The 17,315-nt window shown below is 36.2% G+C and overlaps 1 protein-coding gene across 1 annotated transcript; it reads right to left on the minus strand.

Annotated features, from left to right (window-relative positions):
• Positions 1 to 523: 523 nt before the first annotated feature.
• On the minus strand, positions 524 to 17,309 carry APH1B (aph-1 homolog B, gamma-secretase subunit). Its single transcript, XM_006920283.3, has 6 exons — positions 17,155 to 17,309; positions 15,567 to 15,737; positions 10,830 to 10,900; positions 9,894 to 10,016; positions 2,573 to 2,700; positions 524 to 1,134 (listed from the first exon to the last, which is right to left on the minus strand). The coding sequence occupies exons 1-6, from the start codon at positions 17,265 to 17,267 to the stop codon at positions 967 to 969; spliced, it is 774 nt and encodes a 257-aa protein (XP_006920345.1). The 5' UTR covers positions 17,268 to 17,309; the 3' UTR covers positions 524 to 966.
• Between the last annotated feature and the right edge of the window lie 6 nt (positions 17,310 to 17,315).

Raw genomic sequence — 17,315 nt, forward strand, 5'->3', positions numbered from 1 at the left:
CATAAACCTCTCCAGTTCCAGCAAAGCCTGTCCCAGGGTATATCATTCAACAGCCTGCAGAGCTGCCCAAAGATAGAACAATGGGATTCACCTCAACTAGCCCAGCAACTAGCACTCAGCTGATAAACACTACTGTGAGGCAGAGCCCATGCATGAAAAGCCTTAAACCTAAGAAATTCTTATAGAACTGAACAAAAATTCTTGGTTTTATAATACCTTCCCAGGAAGTCGGAAAATAATTAGTTTTTAGTTAAAGAAACTGAATCTATGCTCAAGAACAATGTAATACCTCAAAAAGAAAAATCTAGAATGGAAAAACTACAAATTCAGTTTGCTAATCAATAGCTTATTCTGGCTAAATTATCATATTAAGTTAGTGCAATTTATTATTGCATTTAGAAGCACAGCCTACCTTGTTCTCATAAAATAAGGTATAGTGAAGTACATGAAAACAGTTCACAGAGATGCTAGCCCTTTAGCATTTTGTAACTTCAGAAGTGAAAAAGACAACGGCTGAACAGGATTTGACATTCAGATATTTACTTGCTCAGCACAAGGTGAGTTAGGAGACAGCTAAACATCAGATTCTGATTCACTTATAGTGGTCTCACGAATTTCCTATTTGGACACTGGTGATTCTGGACCTGGCTGCACACTTGAGTCATCTAGGAAGCTTTTAAAAAAAAATACCAAATGCCCAGACCAATGAAATCTGGAAGGTGGAAGCCAGAAATCAGTATTCTTTATGCTTCCCCAGGTGATTCTCATGCTCGGCCAGGAGGCAAACTATTGATGTATCCCTTTTAGAGAGCAACCATGAAAGCCATGTTGTAGTTTTGTTTTTTTTCTAAATTCCACCAGAAAAAAACTTTTTTTTTTTTTTTTTTTTTTTTTTTTAGAAAAAGGTACAGATGTGCTTCCTCTAAAGATGCAGCTTACTGTTTGAGAGGTGCTGGCTCTCAGGGGTTATCTGGAACGCTGGTTAAAGAGGAGGAAGTCCTCGTCTTGACAGAGCAGGCATAGTTTGAGGTTTCGGTAGCTGCCTCCGGCAACAAAGAATGCCCAGATACCCATGAACACCATGATCATATATGTTGACACCAGATTTATTCCATAATGAGAACTAATGAAAGTCTGCAAAAGAAAAATAAATCCGCTTGGGTAATGGCTTATTAAACATGTGGAGTAACCAAATATCACCTTCACAATGAAGTCAACTCTGACTACCTAATTTAAAAATTCAATGTCTCTCCATCCCCCACACTCTGGACTCCTTTTAACTTGCTCTACTTTTCTTTTCTTCCACAGTATCTATCAATTTCTAATATACTATGTAATTTCTTATTATGTCTATGCTTACTGCCTCTCTCTCTCCACTAGATTGCAATGGCAGGGATCTTTGTTTTGTTCATGAAACTTTTGTTAGAATAGTGCTTGGAAATTGGACGGACTCAGTATCTGTCAAATGAATGAACAGTCAATTGGATCCATAAGAAGGACATCTGCTTTTTAATGTAACTTCTTTGCTGATAATAAAAGTCTATGTTGTAGAAAATTTGGAACATGCCAAAAACCATAAGAAATAAAAGAATTCCACCCAGAGATAAATGCTGTTACTGTTTTAATGCATTCTCTTTCCAGTCTTTTTTTCATCAAGATTTAGATTTATATAGCAGCTGCCATATTAAAGGCAACTTGGGTATCCTGCATTGCTGAAGGGGTTTAGGTAGGAGAGGCACTAAATGGACGGGGAGGAGAGAAACATGAAGCAGGACACCGTCAGAAAAAACTTTTTAAATACTTTAGATGAGAAATGACAAGGGTCTGGACAAGGCAAGTGGTGGGGATAATGCTGATGTAAATATCTGACAAACTGTAACAAAAGTGAGACCCAGAGCATTCAGTAGTACTTAAAAATATATCTTGTCAGGTTTTCTTTTTAAGCATTATTCTGAAAACTGGCATTGTTATAATGTTAGAGAGAGTGAAATGGGTATTCTTGTTATTGATCAGATAGAGAAAATCCTTGTGGAGAGTATTTTAGCAATTTATAACAAGAGCTTTAAAAATATTTACACCATTTGACTTCACAATTCCATTCCTTGGAATCTAAACAACATATTGAAAAAGTTTCATGTACAAAGATGTACAAGACAGCATTATAATTACTAAAAGTAGAAACAGATGTGATCAATCGGTTAAGCAAACTATAATTTTTATGTAATGGCATAAAGCCATTGAAATTTATATATTGAAAGGATTTATAAGAACATTAAATTTGTTTAAGCTGTATTACATAACATCAGCATAATGCAAAAATAATTTCAGGTTTGACTATACCCATTAAAAGAAAGACACGAAAAAAAATCTTAAATGAGACCAACCAACTAGTTAATAGTTGTCTTTCTGTAGTAAAACTTAGGTTACTTAACTATTTTTTATTCATTTAAACAACTTCTCTGAATTTCCTCATTTTCCCATGAGCATACATTTCATTTAGAGTAGAATCTACCATTTTAGATATGTGGACTTAAGTTCCAATAAACAGTTTGAGCATGGTGGCAATACTCACCAAGGCCGACACCAGCAGATGGGTCAGAAGAACTACAAGAAGAACATACCACTTTTTCTTCTCACAGCCATCAAAAAACACAATGCCCCAGAACATGTGCAGCAACATGATAACTAGAGTCATGAAAGCTGAAAGACAGTCATTCATTAGTGCCCAGTCATACAGACAATAGACACCAAGGCCCACTGAACACTTGGTCATGACACACAGGCTCTTGGGGTACACCATAGCACTGTGAGAGCTTAACTACGATCTGACAGAAGCAGGACCCTGACACACACTTGCTCAAACGTCAACTTTTGAAGCAACATTTCTGAACAAGGGGTCAGCTCTGTAGCAGTTTCTCTAGAATGTGAACCTGTTAAACAAAGTCAACTTGAATCTGGCTTTCAAGGAGTTTCTCTGAGGAAGGCAAAACAATTATTGTGATTTCTAATCAGCTTTTTGTAAATTAGCCTTCTGCACTAACTAAGAGAGACTTTTCTCAATTAAAAGGAATATCTTTGGTTTAAACAAGTCTTTTCACTAAAGTGCAATTTCTCCTTGGATTTTTTTTTCTTTAAAGGTAATGGAATAAAAATATTAAACATTACAATAATTATCTAAGATTCTTCTTAGGCAACTGAAACTGAATTTGATTAGCACACACAGGTTTTCCAGTGAAATAGTGTATGTATGTGTGTGTGTGCGCGCACGCATGCGCCTGTGTATGTCCTGGATAACATTTTTCACTTAAAATGGTTCAGTTCCACATATTCTGAGAGTTTTAACATGGAAAAAAAAAAAAGGCATACAGATTTCCCTTTTTGGCCATATAATACGATACCATTAACCACCAGTCTGGCAAAAATTCAAGTCTGACTATTCTCTTTCACACTGCTGGTAGGAAAACAATCTAGCATTACCTAAGAAAGTTAAAAATTTTCATACTCTATTTCACTCCAGCAATTCCTCAGCTAGATCTATATGCTGAAACCTTTAGTTCTTGGATCAACAGATAATTAGCACTTGAGAACTTGTCAGAAATGCAAGTTCTTGGGACCCACCCTAGACTTCCAGAATAAGATACAACAAGCCCAGCGAATCTGTTTAAACAGCCCTCCAGTTGATTCTGAGGCACAAATTTGAGAACCACTGCTCTAGAAAAATTTTCATTATTGTACAAGGAGATACATACAAGAACATCTACATTAGCACTATTTGTAATAAGAAAATAAATGTCCATCACTACCAGAATGGATGAACTACAGTGTATACACACATGGATCTACAATATAAATGATCTTAAGAACATAATGTTGAATGCAGGGGAGAAAAGCATACTGTGGAAAAATGACTATTGTTTAACTTATACAAAGCCAAAAACATGTAAAACAATATTAAAAAGACATTAACTGTTGTGGTTGGAGGGAAGCAAGTTGTTGCATCTAGTAATAGCATGCCATCATTGCAGTAAATGATGGTAAACACTTCAAAGTAAAAGAAGGATTTTTTTTTAAACTCTGGGACAATGACAGACTAAACTAAAAGGATGTCTATTAATCCCAGTGACGATCTTGAAAAGTGAAGCTGCCCTGAAGACAGATGCCTGGTGATGTGATGGTATAGAGTTGAGACCACTGAAGACACTCAGGAGTTAAGTTAATGTCAGAAAAGACCAGGGTAGAAACTGCAATCTACACAGGCACAAATGTTCACACTCTAAGGTGTTTCTAAAACCTAGGTTTCAATCAAATGTCAAGAGATAAAAATGACAACATTAAAGTGTCATCTATTTGTCAGCTCATGTTTCTCTCTATGGTGGGTAAAACACAGTCTAATGGAACTCTGCCCAATCCTTTCAGTTTAATGTCTTATTAACACAATATCTAAAGGAGATCCCATGAACATTTATTAAAACACTGTACATTTCTACTTGATTGTCTATTTAGTGAGCTAACACCAATTTCTGGCTGACTTCCATGGTCATCATAAGCTTTTACTATGACAATGTGCTATTCAGAATACTCGAATTTATTGTTCATTCTCTCTGCAACTGGTTAGAGGTCCACCAGAACCTGAGACGTGGATATCTAAACTATCCTGCCACATACATATAGCTAGAGCTACATACATACTTGATCCTTCTACATACATACTTCTAATAAATGGAATGAACTCCAACTAGAAATGAAGATTTGCTTATAGTATCTCTAGGGTACTATCTTTTAATTACAAAACCTTTCTCATTTCATGTTCCTAAATATAAAATTCAAACAGTTCTTCAGTGAATCTAACCCTAAAATTTGCTTTGTTCTAACATTCTTAAAAGTAGAAAAAGAAAACTTCTCTAAATTAACCATAAGAATATCAAAATTAGTTTATAACCCTGATTAATACAAGGAGCTTCCATAATTTCTAATGTTTTAGAACATTAATCAGAAAGCTGAACAATTCTATTAAGTACTACATATCCTTTTGTGAAACTGTAGCTGTCTAGTTTGATAATGGACTTCCTCTTCTAATAATCTTTTAAATCAAATTCTCTTGGTACAGAATGTTTCAATCTAATCTATCTCTAAGCAAAATGTTTCAGTGTTATCTTTAAGAGACTACATTTACTGTTTGGTTCTTTTATCCTTCCTAAATATATCCCAAGTGCTCTAGTACAAAGATTCATAAATATCCTCATTTTTACATTTGTCTCTTTCTCCTCCATTCCTGATATCTACTTTTCTGTCCCTGCAAACAGCCTAAGTTAGCAACTAATTCCAATATTGGATTCCGCCAGCCTGGAAACTGCTATTATATGGCTTTCCCTGACAACTTCACAGTATCTCTAGCCATGCGAGAGACCAAGGGCTGCTGCTGGGTGGTGACAGCAACAGACAGAGGAGGACTTTCCAAAGCCAAAGCTCAGCCGCAGCTGCTCAAGAGGCAGGATGTGATTACCAATGGGCTTCTGGCTTCTTTTTCCAAGTAACAAGGAGCTAAGGTATCAAAGTTCTGTGAATTTCTGCATTCTTCCTGGCTGAAAAAATCCTCTGGATTCCTGAGAGATCTTCCGTGACCCAAACCAACTAGGAGTCAGGCCGTAGAACTAAATTAATGTTTTTAAAAATGACTTCCTTATAATAGAGATTTAACTTTAAACTTTTGCTTTAAAAAATGTAAGAGTATTCTGTTTATCATTAAAATGCATTTAATGACAAAACTGATGACATATGATACCATATGGAGTATCCTTGTGTCATAAGCAATATAGTTAGTTGTGATAAGATTAAGATTCTAATAAATTCAGAAAAGGATAAGAATTGCAGAGTAATCTCTATTGTCTATCATTTTCTCTGTGTGATTAATAAATGTTATATTTTCTCTACTACTGTAGCTGGTAATGTAATTATGAGATAGTCTTGCTTATAAAGAGCTGTCATTTAAAAGTCTAAACATTTAACAAACTGCCACATTAAAGAGATTATACTTTAAAATATTGTGGGGGGAAAAGTGAATAAATAAAAAATGAAGCTCACTGGGTTACAAGGATTTCTTCTCACATTCACAGGTCTAAAGGTTGTGCTTTGCTAAACTAAGGCTGGGTTTAGCTGGGTGGCTCTGCTGCAGGTGGCTGGTACAGCCGGTTTTGGCTCTTCACTGCAGGCCTGGCCTACGTCTGCTCTATACATGTTCATCCTGGGGTCCAGGCTAAGTGAGAATCAACTATGTGGGGTATGTTCTCATGGCACATGACCAGAGCCCAAGAAGGCAGGCAAACCAATCAAGTGCTTTTTAAGCCTCTGACTTATACCATGTCCACTAATTGGCCAATTCAAGTCACATGACTAAGCTCACAGTCAGGGGCAGGGAAGTACATCCTGGCCATCATGAGGCCACGGAAGGGTGTGGATGTATAATTCTACTGCAGAATAATGATAATTGGGACAAAAATGGAATCTTCCACATTCCTCTTTTATTTTTTTGTCAAGCTGAGTATTCCTTTCCTGAAATCTTACCCCATAGGACACAGTTTCTAGTTCTTTCACCATACTAACAATGTCCTATACCAATTTTAGTTCTTCCATATTCCTGTTAAGTCAGAATGTTCAGAACTGAACACAATACTCTACATGTGGTCTGACCTGTACTGATCTTTCCTAGAGAAAGGCTTAGTAATCTTTCTGTGCTGAGTTACGCCAGCAGCAGCCTCATATCTCTCATACCTCTACTGCATCTCTTGACTGCATAATTTTTCTCTTGTGCTTGATTAAATCTCGTGTTGTTTTGTACAGTAACATGCTGTACAGGCTTGTAGCCTAGGAGCGAAAGGCTATACCACATAGCCTAGGTGTGTAGCAGACTACACCATCTAGGTTTGTGTAAGTGTACTCTGTGATCTTCGCACAATGACAAAATCTCCTAGTGACACATTGCTTAGAATATATTCCCCTAAGTGGTATATGATTGTATTCATTCTTTCAGTATCTACTCAAATAGTACTTCCTCCATAAGCTGTGCCTAGCTTTCATTTTTTAAAACAAATATTTATGTCTATCTAAAAATGAATACTCCACAAGGTGCTGGGGATATTACAGTGAACAACACAGTCCTTGCATTTATAGGGCTTAGCATCCAGCTGGCGAGAAAGACATAAACAACTACGCAGTTGGCCAATTAATTACAACTGCAGCAAGCACTACAAAGGAGAAGGACAATTCCAACTGAGCATGGGTTAATTTGTCTTTTGTATGCTCACGGTTCTTCCTCATCATAGCATTTATCATGCTTTACTGTAATTAGCTGTTGTCTTTATTCCCTACCATGAGTGGAAGGTATAGATCTTAACTGAGCTGTATTTTCATAGCTTGGTATAACTCTTATTGAATAAAAATGTTTAATAACTATCTGTGGAATAAATGATTAAATGAGCAAGTAGAATTGATCAAATACTAAGCTAATGAGCCAGGGTAAGACTTAAACTTATGACTATAATTTCCATATTTTTGCCTCTATATAATGTCACCAAGAAATGGTAATGACACTAATAAAAGTTAATGCTAGCTTACTACCTAACTACAAATAAAAAACAATGAATTTATATACATATTTATAAACTGTGCCTAACCTGTAACATGAAAACCCCTGTGCATACAGTGTACATCTTACTCACACTTACACATATACTAATTAGTGACTCCCATATTTATTATTTTGATTACTCAGGCATTCATAATGGAAATGTTAAACATATAAACTTATAGATTTAATTGAAAAATTAAAAATGAGCTCATGCATAAATGGTAAGAATAGCAGTTAAAATTAACACACACAAATATATTAAAATTAGGAGTGATTTTTAAATGCAATAAAAAGTAATTTCTTTAATGTATAATTCAAAGTTTATGCTCCAAAGAATAATGTTATAACAAATAAGAAAGTTTTACACATGATAAAGTAACAGCTGTTCTTTGATCTATAGGTACATATTTACAGCACGGTTAGCTTGCCATCCGAACCTAGCTAAAGGCATTAAAATATTTTATTTTCTTTAAATTTCCTCATGAATTTGTAGAAATTACAAAACCAATCCTCAAATTGCTAGCATCTCTTTCACTTTCTTTCAAAGAATCATTTTAAGTTAGTCTTATGAAAAGAGCCTAGCTCACTGAAGGGAGTTAGCACCATCTAGTGAAAGAAGCTGGCAAAAAAATAAGTTCCATTGGGAGAATGCTACTTCAGAACCAAAAGAAAATTGCTAATGTAGCAGTTATTATAGACCAATTTAAGAAAATGGAGAAAATAGCAGTAATATCCCTTCCTGATTGTTTTGTTCACTTATATGGGACTCTACCAGAATTTGGCTATTAATATTATATTTGTTCTAAAAACCTGACACTATTATAATCATTGAAAAAACTGCTAGAAATATTCTAATTATGGAACGTTTAAAAGGAAGATAATTTGCTGTGCTGGGAGCACCACTAAGTGCGGCCCATTAATACACTTTCCTGTCCTCTAGCTTGTAGCCAGACGTAAAGCGCCTAGACTCCATTCTGTAGACCTTGGAAAGCCATTACACATTTTTGTATAGGGAAGATTAGTTTTGGTGGCTGCGTATAGGATGGAGTCACAGGGAAAGTGTGTTGAAACAAGAGTAACCAGTTGGGGGCTGACAATAGTAATCTAGACAGGAGATGAAGGCCTGAAGTGAAATGGTTAACAAGTTTCCAGTGGGTTTGGGGATCACTAAAACATACAGAATGTCTCTAAACCTCTGCAGCGATTTTTTTCTAATTTGGTCATACCTTATTTCTTTTCTGTTATTATCTTAAACTGTCTTGAAACAATCACTTTTTTTGTCTTACTCCCTCTACTAGCAGGTAAGCTCCTTGAGGATGGAAATTAGTATGGATGCTAAATAAATGATCTCATTGAAAGAATATGTGCATGGGGGTCACTTATTTCAATGATATAAGTTATACAAATAACAACATACAGTGGGGTTTTTTAAAAAACTACTTTTAAGATTATTGATTGTGGAATTTAGGAGAAATCTTGTTAATTATGTACATTACCAATTCTCAACTGTGTGATCATTGGATCATGATAACAATTTTTAGCTGATGGATGAAAAAGCACTCTGAAATGAGTTGGTCCTTTTATACTGCATCTTTGGATAAAAAAGTCAACTCATCTATTATCATTTTTTCCTCTCGATTTCTTTTTAAATGAATATAGTATGATCTATTGTTAAATCTTCAAAAGCAAGAAAACTAAATATTAATTTTCATTCAGATTCATATATGAAGGTAAAATCTTCATGTTTTACCTTTAAAATAAAACATATAGATGGGTTGTTTATTCCTTAAATGATACATATATGTTTAAGTATACATTTTTAGATGTATGACATTACTTCACATTAAGCAAGAATCATTTTCCTCCTCTCAATTTCAAGATTAAATCATATTGCCTATCCCCCAAAGGGGCCAAGATGACAAGTTAATTAGGACTTATACTAAAAATAAATATAAACTAATAAAAACAAAAAAGAACATATGGCCTACAAAAATTCACTTGTAATATATCAACTGTACAGCACATTGTTAGCATAATAAAATAAAAAGAAAATAAATTTTATACAAGCTAAATTCCACTCTAAATCCTAAAATACTCTAACCAAATCTTTTATTTTCCCAGGCCCTCTGCTTTGAGGTATCCAATAGCATTTTGCCTTTAGAAGGTATAACATAAATTTCTATTCACTTGAATTCCTAAGCCAAGGAACTCCAATAAGAGTGGTCATTCACATTGGAAGCCTGAACACTCACAGCTACCAAGCACATACCTGAATTTAGGAAGAACTGGGGAGAGTCTCCATGAATGCCCACTGTGCCCGGCCCCAACGAGTTAGACAGGGTATTTACAAAGGAAAATACTCCACTCATGATTCCAAAGCCCAAGCCAGAAACTAAAAAAGGAAGACAAACACTGTTACGTCATACTTTTCATGTTATGGTTTCTCTTCAAATCAAATTTCTAAGGACTAAGGAATACTATTTTGTTAAAGGGGAAAGGGTGAACATGCTGTTGGAGAAACGGTGGAAAGCTGGCTCAGGAAAGTCCAGTGCTTGCTTACCAATGACTCAAGTGAGAAGAAGGGAAGAGGAAAGGAAATGAATAGTGGAATGTCGCAGAGAAATGAAAAAGGACAGAAAAAGGTCTAGAAAGGCACAGAAGCAATAGGTGAGACAGAGAAGGATATAATGTTGAAGTTCTGACTTTAGTTTATGATAACAGAATCTGCAAACTTAAGTTTGAAGGCTTAGAACTGGGAACTGCACTTGAGGGGAGACTGTGCATTTTAAGGGGTGATCCCTGGGCCAAACTGGGGTGACTCAACTTAAAGATCTAGATCCAATCCTTCAAACATAATTCTGAAAGAAAAATATGCAGAGGTATTAACTGTATCAATATGAAAAGTCCTCCTAGTACAGCCAAAGTCATGGTAACCACCCAGAGAAGGTAAGAGTAACCTCACTTAGAAACTGTTAACTGGAGTGTAAAAACTCAACTTTCAAACATGGCTAATATTTAATATAAACATACAGATGCAATCGCTTCCTTTTACATAAGGGCCCTAGAAAGCTGGAAAAATAAACAATGTACACCAATAGACCAGGGCAGTAATAATATACTATTTGATATCTATAAAGATATAAAAGATAAGAATAACTTTTATGTCTGATTTTCTTCTTAATGACACCATGCAGTTCTAACTTACCATAGGCCAACAATCGCATAGAGGGTGCTGTCTCATCTGGGTTTATAACCTTCAAACCCTCATTGGCTTTTCTAAAATAAAATGATACAATTTTTTTTAAAAAGTAGTATATCAAGAAAAGACACAAGATTATTTCTAACTCGAAATACTTCTTGAGGCTTTTGATGAGGTTATACTCTAAACCTAAGATCCATTTAAACAAAAACCCAGCAAATTTTCAACTACCTAAATTCAACCCAAATTTCCAACCCACTTTTGCCTCTTATCTGACTTTCACTTAAGAGAGAAAAATATAAGTAAACAAGCCATCAGGGAAAAAAGCAACATTCTATTTTCTGAGCTCAATACTTAATATCCAGTGGCATCTATCATTCTGAATTTTTTACTCTTTCTAAAGAACTATATCTTCAATCCCACTTTGTTATTTTTTCTTCCACCTGGGCTATACTTATTCTGCCACCCTCCCTTCTAGCTTCTACTCTGTAGAACCTCAACTGTACTCATTCTTCTACTTCAGGCAGCAATTTCTTAAATAAACCACCTTTATCAATGACTGGTAATCAATCACTAATGTCTCCTTACACTTAAATCCTACAATACTGATGGTCTGAACTCTCATATGGGTACATATGCATATGGTCTTCTGATTCTAAAATATTTTACACATTTGTTTTATATTCCCAATCATGCGTTGAGGGAGAAATAATCAGGGGAGAATAAAATTCTACTCTCAGAAAAGGAGATAAATGAATACCTGAATGAAACATTAGAATACTGCTTAAGAAGATATGATCTTCAGAGTGATCATATGTGTACTTCTGTTGTGGACAATTCACAAACTTACCAAGAGTCCCTGGCCCCCATGACAATGTGTTAGAAATGTAAGGTGTGGCTGGTCAGTTCTACTATCATCACTATTACTAACCCTTGTTGGCTAGAAATTCTGCAACAATGATCTTGACTAAAAGGATATATACATTATATTTACTACAAATATAAATATCATTAAAGGCAATGAGGAGTTCAACCAAAATAGTAATAAGCAGAATGAAAAAAGTCTTTTGTTTTTCTAGACTCAAAAGAAACAATTTGCCGTTTTGGTGCTCTCCAAAATTTGGTAACATCATTTGGTAGAAAGAACATGAGCCAAAAGTTAAGTGACTGTCTATCTTCTTTCTCTGTAGTAGTCACCAACTAAAATATCCAATTTTCCTAAAAAATCAACTTACCTGTCACAGGAATGTGGTTAAAGGCTAATTAAAGCTTAGAAGCATAGATAATAATAATAATCTCCATCAACAAATGGGTATAATGGTATAACAGAATCAGTAAGTTTGGGAGGATTTCTGTTTCATATAAATTGCTCAGCAAGAAATAAAAGATGTTGGTTACTTGGTATGGCAAAGTACTGCTATCGCAAATATATTAAATACATAAACTCAATAGTTAATAAACTTCCTCGTTCTACATTACGAGCTTGTGGGAGGAAAGGTCTATGGCACTAATAGTTCTCCATGCTAAAATTAGGAAGTGAAAAAGCACACAATATCATCAGTTTCTGGGTTCCTGACAGAAGGAGCACATGACTGATAATGTAAGGGATGGTGTTTTTAATATGGCCATTTTACTGAAGCAGAAAATTCTTCATTTGCATTTATTAAAGTTCCCAAGAACAAAAAAGAAAAAGCCCAATTTAAAATAAACTCTGAAAAACTACTGATAAATCATACCATCTCTTTCTCATTTGTTATGACTCTTTTTTGTATGTATATGTAAGAGGGATAGTACCAAGGAAAATGCATATAAATATACCATTTTAGAAATTTAAGAAAATAGGCATTCCTTTTAATAAATAATAGCAATGATTATCTTAACATTTTTCTAAACTGGAAGGTTTTCTAAAATTACCAAATATTTATGGTATCGGCATTACGAGACAAAATTGAATTAAACTGCAAAAGCTTCAATCCAAGCCAAAAAAATTCTAATGTATGTTTTAGGCAATGTACAAGACCATAACTTGGGTTTTTAAAAAGAAATTAATATAGAAAAGGCTATCACTGTAGCTACTGGACAATTTCTCATAGCACAACTCTTCGCTAGGCTGAAACTTACAATTCGTTCATTCATTCAGGATGAACTACTATTCCTAAGGTATGACCCATAAAATAAATTTATATTAGACTGCAATGATAAATATTTTGATTCAAATCCATATATGTAAAAAAAAAAAAATACTGGTGCAAACGTTCCACATTTTCATCTTAGCATCAAATTCAGATAGCAAAAGTTTGATTAAGTACTTTAAACTTAAAAATTCAAAACCTACTTTGGCAGTAGAATAGTTAAAATATTGATTAAACCGAAGTTCCTATATTTGAATGTAGTGTAGTATAAAAGAGGAACTTAAATGTATCTCTATGAATGTTAGACATGAATGAAGTATTGTAACGACTTGTTTTAACATATAACTACATAACATCCAACATTTCAAAAATTTGCCAGAAAATATTGTACAATATTCCAAAGGCCTGTTAAAGATGTATTTTGCAGAGGCAACCAAAGACACCTGTTAATACAAATGCATCCCACTATACTGTCTGCCAATTTCCATAGGTCCTTTTGGAGGTGTAAACATGGTTTTCCCAGAAAGCCAAAGAGGCTACTCTGAACTTACTGGCATGAGAGACTGCAGACTGAAAGCTATAATTCCTTCTGCATGTGGCCATATTCTCTCATTGTCCTCATTAAAAATGTCAACCAATGTTCAGTGTGTAGCCCTTTGGAATCACAGGTTAGTGCCAATAAAAGTTGCACTGCAGTTGGGAACCGTGAAGAAACAAGCAGATACCCATGAAGCCACTCCAGATAAGTCTGGTTTTAGAACCTACAGTACTAAAGGGTTACTAAACCCATGTTCTAAACTGTGAAAATCTATTCAAAATTAAATTTGTTTCAAAATTAGAACTATCATGTGAAAATGTGAAACCAACACAAGCCAATGATATTGCTGACAGGAAAACCCAGAGCAACCTGAGACTGAGTGGTTAAGAGCAGGAGTCCCCAGATCCCGGGCCACGGATCTGTACTTATCTTTGGCCTGTTAGGAACTCGGCTGCACAGCAGGAGGTGAGCGGTAGGTGAGTGAAGTTCTTCTTTCTGTATTTGCAGCTGCTCCCCAGCACTAGCATCACTGCCTCAGCTCCACTTCAGACCATGAGGCATTAGATTCTCACAGGAGCACCGTTCTCTGGTGCCAAAAAGGTTGGGGACCACTGGTGAAGAGTACAGTGCCCAGTCATGGGTTGGGTGGGAAGGGCTGCTGCTCTGCACTACTTCAATCACAGCAGGTACTCTGAGTACAGGTAAACTCCAGGCACTGACAGAAAGGTCTACTGACATAAAAGAACAGAGACTGGAAAAACTTCTGAGGGTCAGGTGAAGAAATGAGCAATGTTTAGCCATGAGAGAGACAGGATGACTATTATTTGTCAGTGTGGCTCTACAGTAGGGCAGAGGTCAGAAAGAGGGAGATTTTGATTACTTAATAATTCCTATAGTTAAAATTAAAATCTGGAATGGTAATAGCTGCTGCATACTACAGACATTCAATCACAGATGAATGTCCATCTGTTAAGGATATTGTATTCCTATGGAAACTTAAATGTTATTTTTTATATTTGTTGGTTGCTTTTTAATATTTCCAAGAATAGAAATATCATTTTTAAACTTTTTCTAAGACATGACTTTCACTTGTAAGCAGTGACTTCATGGTTTTCGATTGTAATTTAAATTATTTCATCATTAAATTTCAATATCTGTTATTAAAAGCAACAAGTAGAAATACTGAAAGACCAGCATATTGGCAAGAACAAATTAACAGTTTATTATAAGAGATACTGTTGAGGTTCTATCTTGTTACATCCATGAAATTCAGGGAGTGGTTTAATTATCTCATTTGCCAAAAAGGAAAAGAGCACATTTATCATTCTACAGTCTCACTATGTAATCAAAGCCAGTCGAGCACATGACTGCCTGAAAGAAAATATGGTTCCAAGTTCAAGCCGTGTTGCAAATCAGTGGTTTCATGTGAGTTCCTCATGGATCCTACAGATGACCTATTTTCTGGCCTAAAGTCCCTATAGGGAACTCATGCCCATGGCTTTTTAAAAATGTGTTTTTCTATCACAGATGTGAAATTACATGAAATATCACAAAATGAACCCCATTTTTCCTATTACAGTCAAAAGAATGGTAGATATAATCTCTATAAGAATTATTTATTTTAGTCAAAGGGAAGCTGATATAAATTCTACGGTAGAATGTTTTTTGTTGTTTCGATGATTATTTCTTTAATTTATTATTCTTCATGGCACTTACTATCTTCTAATATATGATGTGTTTTCTTGTTCATTCATTTATTGTCTGTCTCTTTCTGCTATAATATAACCTCCACAAGAACAGAAATTGTCTTTTAATAATGATATATACCCACTATCTAGAATAATGCCTGGCATTAAGTAAATTCTCAAGAAATACTTTCTGAATGAGTAAATAAAGGAGGGAATGTTTACAAGTTAAAATACTCAATATTTTCAGGCTGGAAATTTACCAATCCCTTGGCCTCAAACTATGTAGGAAGCATGGGTCTTTGAATACCACACTATGTTAATGATTCAAACTACTAAAATGTAATTCAAATATAACAGAAAATAGGTAAACAAATATTTAACTTACTTTAAAAGTCTATAATATGCAAACCGAAACATTTCTTGGATAAGGACTGAGACTAACACGCCAAATATCAGTAGATGTTTCTGTACTGGTCCATCTTTGCTGTCAGTAATGCTTCCTGCCATGAACCAGACAAGGGAGGAAAGTAGTAGAGAAAGCAACCAGAAGAAAGCTCTGAAAATTAAGAAAAAAACAAAAGTTATAAGTAAACATAAAAACATATTAATAATGATTTTAAAGTGTGTGTGGGGGTGGGAGGGAACCACCTGAGAAGGAACAGATTTCCTGACTCTTAGTAAGGAAAAATAAACAAAAAAATATCATGCCCTGAATCATGTGATGCTCTGAATCAACTGTTCTTAATCAGTGGTGAATTTTCCCTGGTGAGATTAACATGCATTCCAAAAGGAATTTGGACTTTTCCTAATAATTATGCTTTTATCAGTGACTCTGCTATTTGTAAGTACATCTGCAGAATACCTGTCAAGAACCATCTAGCTGGAAACTTGATTATTTGTTACTCTTCCTACTTAATGCTTTGCCTGTTGATACGTAAATGTATGTCTTTTCCAGAAAAATGTTTACATCTCTATTAACAGAGTAATGATTAGTATAAAATCCAGAAGATAAAAGCCTGAGCTCTGATCTAGATTAGTTAGTTTTCCAGGCCTGGATTTTATAACATTCTTGTGGACTTTAATGATTATAACAAGCTTTACAAACCTTTTGCCCAAATCTCTCATTGCTTTTAAAATGCCACATGTGATGCAGCACTTTCAATATAGTTGTGAGAGGTGAAGAAGCTCAGAAAAGGTGGACATCACTGGCCCACCATGGCTGTTTCTCCTGGTGTCAAGTGAGACTCAAGGGTGGAGGGGACTGTGGGGAAGAGCCCAATAAGAGCTGCCAGACAAATGAAAACAGGGATTATAACCACATTCACCACCAGAGTCCGGTATTTACCGAACTCCTTCAAGGAAACGCACTGACAGGTGCTTCGGGTTCTACACAGGCATCCTTTGACTGTACACCTGAATCACCTCGGGAGCTTAAAAAAAAAAAATCCGTAGCCCGAATCGCACCCCATAGACATTCCGATTCAGTTGATCTGGGCTAGAGGTCGGCTGTTTTAAAGCTCCTGATGCCCAGGTGCTAATGGCTCTTAACTCCTTTGGGATTACAGACACCTGAGAAAATGTAAGGGAAACTAGGGATCCCCTCTCCAGAAAAAAAAAAAATGCATATTTTAACTTACCCACAATATTTTCATACAATTTAAGTGGCTTCACCACTCACTATAGCCCACCACGGACCGTAAGCAGAAACTCCGGAGTCAAGCACCTGGGTTTTCTGAAACCCACAGTGTGGGCTCCTTTCCCAGTGCCCGCCCTCTGGGGTCAGGGGGCTCTAGTTCTCCCACCGACCCTCGGAGGAGGGCGAGGAGTCCCAGGGAAGAGGGGGCTCGGCCTTCCCCTTCACGACCCTTCTCTCCCCTCCAAAGTCCAACCGGGTGGAGCTGTTTGGTGGGGACGCCGGGGGTCGCCGGGGGAAAGGAGCCCCAGGCCCGGGTTCCCCGGCGCAGGCGTCTCACCCGACAATGAGGAAGATGATGCGCAACGGCTCTGCAGCGATGGTGAAGATGTAGAGGGCGAGCGCAGGCCCGAAGGCAACGAAGGCGCAGCCGAAGAACACGGCCGCCGTCATGGCGACCGCGGGAGGCGACCCCTGGCCTGCGGAGACGCGACGTGCGTC

This window comes from Pteropus alecto, unplaced genomic scaffold (assembly GCF_000325575.1).
Source record: "Pteropus alecto unplaced genomic scaffold, ASM32557v1 scaffold86, whole genome shotgun sequence".
Classification (NCBI taxonomy): Eukaryota; Metazoa; Chordata; class Mammalia; order Chiroptera; family Pteropodidae; genus Pteropus; species Pteropus alecto.

Coding starts and splice junctions, on each gene's coding strand:
- APH1B (XM_006920283.3), bottom strand. CDS start 17,267: ATGACGGCGGCCGTGTTCTTCGGCTGCGCCTTCGTTGCCTTCGGGCCT. Junction 10,017..10,829: donor TATGCGATTGTTGGCCTATG/GTAAGTTAGAAC, acceptor TTCCTTTTTTAG/TTTCTGGCTTGGGCTTTGGA. Junction 2,701..9,893: donor CCAGTTCTTCCTAAATTCAG/GTATGTGCTTGG, acceptor ACTGTCTTTCAG/CTTTCATGACTCTAGTTATC.